This window comes from Aotus nancymaae, unplaced genomic scaffold, assembly GCF_030222135.1.
Source record: "Aotus nancymaae isolate 86718 unplaced genomic scaffold, 86718_ANA_hifiasm-v0.15.2.pri h1tg000036l, whole genome shotgun sequence".
Classification (NCBI taxonomy): Eukaryota; Metazoa; Chordata; class Mammalia; order Primates; family Aotidae; genus Aotus; species Aotus nancymaae.
In genome coordinates this window covers 69267042-69276327 of record NW_026988450.1, presented here as the reverse complement: position 1 = coordinate 69276327, position 9286 = coordinate 69267042, and the positions used below count along the sequence as shown (strand labels likewise).

Genomic DNA, 9286 nt, shown 5'->3' with positions numbered 1-9286 from the left:
ATTTAAGGGTAGGAGGTTGAATGTACTCGGGCTATGTTGACTCTTCATTGTGGAATCTTGGGACAGTGTATTCCCTTTTTAACTCGTGGAGAGCCCGGGGCCTTGGTCTGAGTTTAGCTCCTGGGAACCCAGGTGGAAAGGAGAGACAGGTAAGAACTCCGCACAGGCGGCGAAGCCTGGGTTTGAGGAAGCAGAGGGAGGAGACCTGGATCTAGTTACAAATGAGTTGTAAGACCCAGGGGCAATTCTATCTTCCGGCTGGGTGTGAAAGGGAAGGGGGCTCCGGAGGACCGAGTGAGGGCACCGAGGCGGGACGCACGCACCCGGCCAAGGTGGGGTGTGGGCGCCCACGGAGTCGGGGAGCTGGGAAAAAGGGGGCTGCGGTGGGCTGGGGAGAATCGGGACTGGGAAGACGCTCGGGAAGCTGACCCCGCGACGGTCGTGCGCTCCGCGGACGTGGGCGGGAGCGCGGGCGGCGTGTGACCGCCGAGGCTGCGGCGGCTGGAACAGGTGTGCGGCCGCTGGGTTGTGGGTCCCCGCCCTTCGCCGCCAGCGCGCCTCCTCCCACGGACTCTCCCCGGCGCGGCGCTGCTCCGCGGCTCCCCTCGGTTTGGGGTTTTGCAACTGGCAGTTGGCTTCTTTCCCCTCCCCTGTCTCGGTCTCTCCTTCTTCTTTTAGGTTGCTCCACCCCGCCCAGGATCAGGCGAGGGGGAACCAGCCTGACTGCGGCTGCCAACTCGCGCCGAGTGCGTCTGCGAACTCCCAGAGCGGAGTCCCGCGTGCCGCCTCCACCCCGCCGGGCGCTCTCTCCTCGCTCTCCCGGGTCCCGCGTCCTCCTTCCCGGCCACCCTTCCCCACTTTTCCCCCCTTTTGCAATCACATGGCATTTTAAGAATGCCGGAAAGATGGCGGTAGCGGCGGCGGCGGCGGCGGCTGGGCCGGCTGGCGGGGGAGGCGGCTGGGCGCAGCGGAGCGGGCTGCTGGAAGTTTTGGTGCGGGATCGCTGGCACAAAGTTCTGGTGAACTTGAGCGAGGACGCCCTGGTTCTGAGCAGCGAGGAGGGCGCTGCGGCGTACAACGGCATCGGGACCGCCACCAATGGCTCGTTCTGCAGGGGCGCCGGGGCTGGGCACCCGGGCGCGGGCGGCGCGCAACCCCCGGACTCGCCCGCAGGGGTCCGCACCGCATTCACCGACCTGCCCGAGCAGGTGCCTGAGTCCATCTCGAACCAGAAGCGCGGCGTGAAGGTGCTGAAGCAGGAGCTGGGCGGGCTGGGGATCAGCATCAAGGGGGGCAAGGAGAACAAGATGCCCATCCTCATCAGCAAGATCTTCAAGGGGCTGGCGGCGGACCAGACCCAAGCCCTGTACGTGGGCGACGCCATCCTGTCGGTGAACGGAGCCGACCTGCGGGACGCCACCCACGACGAGGCGGTGCAGGCGCTGAAGCGCGCGGGCAAGGAAGTGCTGCTGGAAGGTAAGGGGTTAACCGCGCGCCGGCTGTGCACTCACCTGCTCGACTCCCCACCTGCGGGCTCACACTCACACTCACCCTCGGCCACGTGCCGACACACCCCAGGGGATCGGGTGGGTGTGGCGGGGGGCGGCGGAGCGGGCCAGCAGCAACAGAGCAAAACTCTGCCTTGTCAACTTTTACCCACCTGGGGGCAACTTGTCTCCAGCCCGTAGTCGTTACAGGCTTTAACCCCGGAAGGGTGTTTGGAAAAGCGAGGCCAGCAGGGTTTCCCAGCCGGATTGCCTGCTTGGTATACGTTGTTTCATTTTTATCTGAGGATAATCCTGGTAGAGTGTAGGGACTGGGGTATGGAATCGAGAATAAAGGGTGGACTTAGAATATTCCTACACCCAACGTTGCCAAGCGGGGCTACTGCGTAATTGCAACTCATAGTTTCTCCTTTGGCAAAATTTCCCACTCCAGAGCCTGGGTAACCCAGCAGAAGAGGGTTGACTCATAAAGGGGCGCGAGAGAGGTGGCAATAACGTGAATGCTAAAACTCCAACCATCCTTCTGGACGTCTCCCATGCAAATGGGAAACTAAGGTTCTGCCTTGAGAATTGTGTCAGTTTGGGGGAAATTCACTTTCCCTGCCGGGCATCTGGCCGGTCAGCCTGGATTCCTGGTTCGTCTGGGTGGAGAGCTGGTGAAGTGGTTTTTCTGGCTGCATTTTCCGGAGCCCTTTCTGAGTGGTGTGGAAACAACTTTGCATTTGTAAACAGTTTCCCCTGTGTGTGAGGAGCCTAGAAACTCTCTCTTTTGAGATCTGATGTCCCCAATCCCCTAATGATTGAATGTGAGTAGAATAGGAACCGCCGTTTTGCACTTTTCGGGGCTATGTGGAGTTATGCAGGGGAGAAGGGCATTCGGTAGTAAACCGAATTCTCCTTTCTGGCTACAGCTGCATTCTCACTTGTTTCTCTTCTCTCCAGTGCTTTGTACATACCTCTGTCAGCACTAATTATGTGCAATTATTTTATCTATTTACTCAGCCTAGCCTAACTATAGATTGAGGTATCTGGGCTCTTCTATTTAGTTGTGGGTCTCTCTTGAGCTTAGTCTCCCCATGATGAGCATGCTGAGCGAATGAATACATGAACCCATAGCTATTGAAATAGACGATTTCAGATGAGACCTTGTCATATGGTGATTGATTTAAGCCCTAAACTAAGGACGTAAGTCAATTTCCTGCTTACCTAGTTGTGGCACTGGTGTGTGAAACTGAAAAAGTTTAAAGTAAGGGTGCCAGCATTGCTAGTGTGTGGCAGCTGATGCAACCCCCTGCTATGCCATAGCTCACCTCCTGGCCCACAGTACAGAGAAGTCCTCCCCCACCAACCTTGTTTGTCTAGAGGATTTGTGATGTCTTCATAGTCAATTGCCACCCTGGATCCAGAAAGTGGAAAGCTATTTGCTTTAGCTTGATGATTAACATAACAGAAAAAAAGTTTTCTTGACTCAAGTGTGTGTTGGTTTGTGTGACAACGGGCAGGTGGGTCCTGGGGCAAGTGTTATTTGGACTATAAACTGTTGGGCACTTGCTCAATTTGCAATACTTAATGTAAATACCTAGGCGGGGGTTGGGGTGGGGAGGAAGGCAGGTCATTTTATTTTAGGCACCATCTTTTAATAGGTCCCTTCTTTTCTTTGTCTCCTTGCTTTCAATTTAATGAATAATGTCTTGGCAAAGAGGTAAAAAAATCTCTCTCACCCAAAAAGAGGAAGAAATTTCTCTGCAATTGAAAATAAACTTAGAGAAAGAAACAAAAAATCAAGCAGTTTTGTGACTTTCTTAAAACAGACACTGAAAAGTGAGTTTTGTAGAAACCTCTAACATGACATTCTTAGAATACTTTGTCATTTGTCACAGGCAGGACCTCTGGAGAAACCCTGTGGGTCTCGCAGATATGAACCTTCTTGGCTCAGTGTAGCAGCCTTATCCTCAGCCCAAGTTTTTCAAAATCAACTGCTAATAAAAGAAGCAGAGGCCATGCTCGGAACAGTGTCTCTTATTCTGAGCCAAAGTGTCCATTCTCAATGCAATGGTAGTCATCAAATACCATAATAAATATTATAATCCTGTCTTTTGTAGCTTAGCCTAATAAAGGGATTCCCAGTTGAAGGGGCTTATTAAGACCACCTCAAGAGTTTTTAAAACACATACCTACTTCTTCGCATTCTGAAGTGCAGTGTGGATTTCAGGGTTTCTATATAGAAGAGGCTTTGAAAATGTAATCTGGTTGCATGAGAAGGCAAAGGGAGATGTTTTAAAGAAATGTTCATATAGCAAGCGCACCTTTTTAACCTAGATTCCTTTTTTGTTTGTTTATTGGGGGAGTAGATGGAGATTAGTACTCCAACCATCACCCATTTGCACCCCACTGCATGACATGCGCCCCCTTGTGGAGAGTTACTACCTCTACCTGTGGAACACCCAGTAAATGCCTGCGTTCCACACATAGATTCCCCCACAGAATTAACATAACCTCCCTGAGTCTCAGTGTCTTCATCTGCAAGATGGAATAAAGAAACCTGCTGGACCTGCTTACTTTACAGGGCTGCTGTATGGCCGAACACGTTGAGAATGAAAGACATGTATCAAATATCTGCTGCAAGTAGTTTTACAGTTCAAATGAAATGAACTGTAAAACTGTCCCTTCTCAAGGACAGCCCTATCTTCTTCCTTTACTGGAGTTTATATTTCTCATTTTTATAACACTTTCTTTTTGTACTATAGTGTAATGCTAGGAGACCATTCCTGTGGGACCACAGGAGTTTAATAGAATCTGGAGAAAGAGAATCATAGCAATAGCTAACATTTCTTGAGCACTTAATATGTGCTGGCCTTGCTTGTTACACTTAGAGTAACCCCCTGAGGCCAGTACTGTTGTTATTGTTCATTTTACTGATGAGAAAATTAAAGTTTACAGATATTAAGGTTTTTTTGCATAAAGTAACATAGCATCCAGGCAAGGAGGCTCACACCTGTAATCCCAGCACTGTGGGAGGCCAAGTGGGCGAATCACGAGGTCAGTAGTTCAAAATCAGCCTGGCCAACATGGTGAAACCTCGTCTGTACTAAAAATACAAAAATTAGCCAGGCATGGTGCCACTTGCCTGTAATCCCAGCTACTGGGGAGGCTGAGTCAGGACAATTGCTTGAACCCAGAAAGTGGAAGATGCAGTGAGTGGAGGTCGTGCCACTGCACTCCAACCTGGCCAACAGAGCAAAACTCTGCCTTAAAAAATTTTTTTTAATAAAAATAAATAATAAATAAAGTAACATAGCCAGGAGGATTCCAGATCTATCTGACATAAAAGCTTATACTTTTAACTTCTAGGCAATACTGATGCTCTGAGCTTTCACTTGGAACTGTGTACTTGAACCAGTTGGAGTTACTGGGTTCAGAGCATTCTACCCCACTCCTCAAATATGCTGAAGTGCTGGGGAAAACTTGGCAGGAAACAGCAATTGTGTGGGCCACTCAAAAGGGACGGAGGGGAAGGAGGAGTAAGTCTTAAAAAACTAATGCACCAAGTGTCTGCTGTCAAAATGAAGCTGCTGTAACATAGCCCATCCCTACCTTGGTTAAACACATGGCCAGCAAGGAGGCTAAATGTAATTCAAACTTACATAGTGAATAAACTCTGCCCATTAAGCCGGTGTTTAGCCAACATTCATTAAAGTGAAGATCAGAAATCTTCCTACCACAAGCTGATTTCTCATTTTTAGGAGTGGGAGCAGGGACTGCGCATTCAGCCATGCAGGTATTGAACCCTGTAAGTCCAGCAACAGCATTCACATAGACCATAGTGTCAATGGCACCCTCTGGAGCTGGGCACAGTACACCCGCACAAACCTCCTTGGCAGCTCCGGCTCGGGGGACAGAGGAGTTTTTTGTTCTTAGATTAATAGTGAAAAAGCAATTTGAAATAGGTCAACTTTTTGTAACTGAAGCTACAGGGAAATTAATTTATCCATAACTTTGTTGAGATCAAGAAGTTCAGAATGTTCTGGAAGATGCATGTTGGAGTGCGGAGGTGGGTGGACTCAATAATCCCTTAATACAAAAGGTGTTCTATGGAACCGGTCTGGAAAAAGTGGAAACTCAAAGGAGAAAGTCAAGGACAGTTGTTGACATTAACCCTGTCCACTGGAGCTTCCCCTTCAGCAATGCTCCCCTGGAATGTTTGCCTGAGATGGTCTGAAGCCTCACTGTCACAGTCACTTTCTCCAATGGTGGAAGTGGGAATGAATGATTGAGCAGGAAGATGGGAGCAAGCGAGGGGCAGTGAATTTCTAGAATAAAATATCAGGATTGGAAGAAAATTTGAATTTAAAGGAATCTCGTTTTATTTAGGATGTACAGATTTTTAAAGAATACCCAAAACCCTGGGATTCGAGTCTTGAAACCTAGGTTTTTATCTTCTACTAGTTTCACTTTTACAAGAAATTTCATCTTTTTAGGACTTTGTTTCCATTACTGCAAAGCATAGGGAGCTGGGTGAAGCCATCTCTAAACCTTATTCTGTCTTAAATTCTATAAATTCAGACCCAGTGCACATTACTAATAACAAAATTTTAACACCCTTTTATTATTGTAAAGTTAATCTCACAAATAACATAGCCTAACTCTAATTTAAGTTTAAACATCAATAGAATGTCCTAGTAGTAATATAAAAGAGAAATAAAATAAATTGTTTAACAAAACACATTTCAATAGATAAATGCATGGACACAACACCACCAGAGGTCATAATGAAAGAGCTAGATGTTCACACCTTTATGTTAAATCACTCCAGTGCACAGCTGCACATGAGGAGGAGTAGGGCTGTGTGGTATTATTTAGGAACTAGACAAGCCTTTCACTGTGAAGGACTGCCCCAGGTGTTCCAGGATGTCCAGGTTCCCTGGCTTCCTTCACTGAATGCCAGCAGTGTGACACTCCTCCTGCACTTCATCCCTAAAACGCCTTCATAAATTTCTGAACTGCCACTGCGGGGGAGGTGTGGACCCTCCACCTTCTTGAGAACAAGTGTTCTGTAAGAATGCTAATTCTACATCATCACTTTCTAGTGCCTAATCCTTTGCAAACTCTTTTTCCGAACGTAATAATAGCTACCACATGCAAAACGTTGTACCACATGCTGTTTTAAGCACTTTACACGGATTAACTCACTGGATCCCAATGCTATTAGCATCCCTATTTTACAGACAAGAAAACTGAGGCAGAGACTTTAAGTCACTTGCCAAAAACACACTGTGAATAACTGCTGAGTCTTTGATTCAAGCACAGGCCTTACAGCTGTTAATCCTCATAAACGGCCCTAGGAGATACATAGATAAGGGACGTTTATCCCCAGTTTGTTGATCAGGAAAGTGAAGCTCCAAATGTTGGAATGACTTGTCAGCATTGGTCCTCTATTTTCTTATCTGGTGTACTAGTTTTCTATTGCTGCAATGACAAATTTCTAGAAACCCTAGTAAATTAAAACAACACAGATTTATTATCGTTTTTAAAGTCAGAAGTCTGACATAGGTCTCACTGAACTAACATCATTAGCAAAGCTTTATTCCTTTCTGGATGTCTAGGGGAAAATGCCTTTTAAAAAAAAAAAAAATCTTTTCCGGAAGTCAAGTCCCTAGAGATGGCCCACATGCCTTGGTTCTTGGTCCCATTCCATTTCTAAAGCGTGTGATGGCAGCCTAAATCCTTCTCACATCAAATTTCTCCAGTCTCTTTTTCGGCTTTCCTTTCATTTTAAGGACCCTTGTGATTACTTTGGTCACTAACAAATACACCAAGATAATTCTCTATTTTAATGTCATCTTATTAGCAACCTTAATTCCATCTTCAATCCTAATTCTCCTTTGTCATGTAAGGTAACATATTCACAGGATCTGGAAGAAGACTAGGAGGTGGACATCTTTGGAGAAGGGGATGGACATTTTTCTGCCTACCAAATCTAGTTTGCTGAAGTTGTAATGATAAGAAATTTCCTGGGTAGTCATTAGATGATGAACCTCACCTTTATAAATAATCACTCCCTCTCTCATTGCAAGAGTTTCTCATTCATTTACATATTTCTCTTTTAACAAGTAATTTATTGTCTTTTAAGTACTAGACACTACCAGGACATGGCCCTCTAGAAGCAGTGTTCTATTGACAGATACAGATAAGTGCCATGCAGATACCTACAGGAGGGAGGGAAAATGGCCATATTACGGATATTATGAGATGCTGTGGTAGCCCGTGGGAAGGGTATCTGGCCTGTTCTTGGACAGGGCAGTGTAGAAGGCAAATGTTTTCAGGCAGCCCAAAAAAGAGGTTGGGCCTCAGCTGTAGCTCAGTGTGGCTACGAGGGCAAAATGTGATCTTAAGACTTTGCTGACGGGCAAGAGTGGGGGAAAAAAAGTAGAGAATTGAGGACCAAGCCTTGTGGAGCTTATTACAGAATTGGATTTCAGATTGAGGGTGAAGTGTTTTAAGTAGGGAAATGTCATGCTCAGTTTTGCATTTAAGGAAGATAACGCTCTAGAGTAACATGAGATTGGTAAGCCTACAGTAAAATGGAAGTGCCGGAGAGTAGGTGGCTTCCCGCTCTCTTCCTACTCTCCTTTCCAAACAGGAGCTGGAGATCAGATGGTCTAACCCTTCCTCAGGCCCATCCTGGTGTATACTTCACAAACTGAAGACACTGTGAGGTGGACACAAGGAAAGCAGAGAGGTATAAGGCATGGCTTCTGGTTTCAGGGAGCTTCAGTAACTGAGGAGGGAAGGCATTTGAGGCTGATTGTGAAGTATTTGAGATGGTGATTAGTGATACAAGTTAGCATTTGGCATAGTGCCTGGCACACATTAGGCTGTTAAAATGTGTTAGAAAAAAAAATGCTAAAAGGTAGATGAATAGATGGGTGGAAGGAAAGAGGAGGGAATAAAGGGAGGGAGAGAGGGAAGGAGGGAAAGAAGGAAAGGAAAGGGGAAGTGAGAAAGAAAAGAAGGAGGGAAGGGAGACAAAGAATTGGAAGATTACTCTTCTTATGACTCCCATCATCCCCACTCATAGTACAGGACTATGGTGGTAAACACTAAACATGGTATAATGACAGCTGTATCTTGCTCTGTAGAGGAGTAAAGAGTGACTTTGTAGACCTCAGAAACATTTAATATAAGCCAGTGTTGAAAGATGGTTGACGAAAGAGGAGTCAGACGTGATTTCAAAAGTTGTAGAAAATGTAATTATCCTTTTAACGTTATACAGGTATTTATAACCACCTTTCTTTTGACCCCCTATGGCTCGGGGACCTAAAAGTCTGAATATGTAAGAACACTTTCTACCTGAGGAGATGAAAACTGTCTGCTTAGATATTTTAATTGCTTCTTTTTTAAGGGTATGTAGCAGTGTGAGAATTCAGACCATTTTCCTTCGGTGAAGCTGATCAGAATAGCCCTTCAATTCCTTATTTCTGCTGTGGTTGGGTAATGCTCTTCATGTTCAGTGGTGCATTTTAGCAGTCACCCCATGGAGTGTGTATTAAAAATAACTCACTCCACATGGCTCCATATTTGTGAAAAGCATCTAGCTGAAGCTACCAGTGGTCTGTTTGCTGAAGGAAAATTATTCTGTGGTAGCTACTGGCCTACTAAGCGTTCCATTTCAAATGATGCACTTCAAAGTGATTAATGTTTCCTAAAAGCCAGAAGTTCCCCTGCATTTATACCAAGTGTTTTATACACCAAACCTCATTACCCACTTCACTGGGCTTGAC

The 9286-nt window shown here is 46.3% G+C and overlaps 1 protein-coding gene across 1 annotated transcript in view; it reads left to right on the top strand.

The window, feature by feature from the left end:
* Positions 1-700: 700 nt before the first annotated feature.
* Positions 701-9286, top strand: part of SNTB1 (syntrophin beta 1) — a 284726-nt gene continuing 276140 nt past the window's right edge. The window contains exon 1 of the mRNA XM_012466429.2: positions 701-1476. Coding sequence (XP_012321852.2) covers positions 906-1476 — 571 coding nt within the window. The 5' untranslated portion in view covers positions 701-905. The remainder of the gene's footprint in view (positions 1477-9286) is intronic.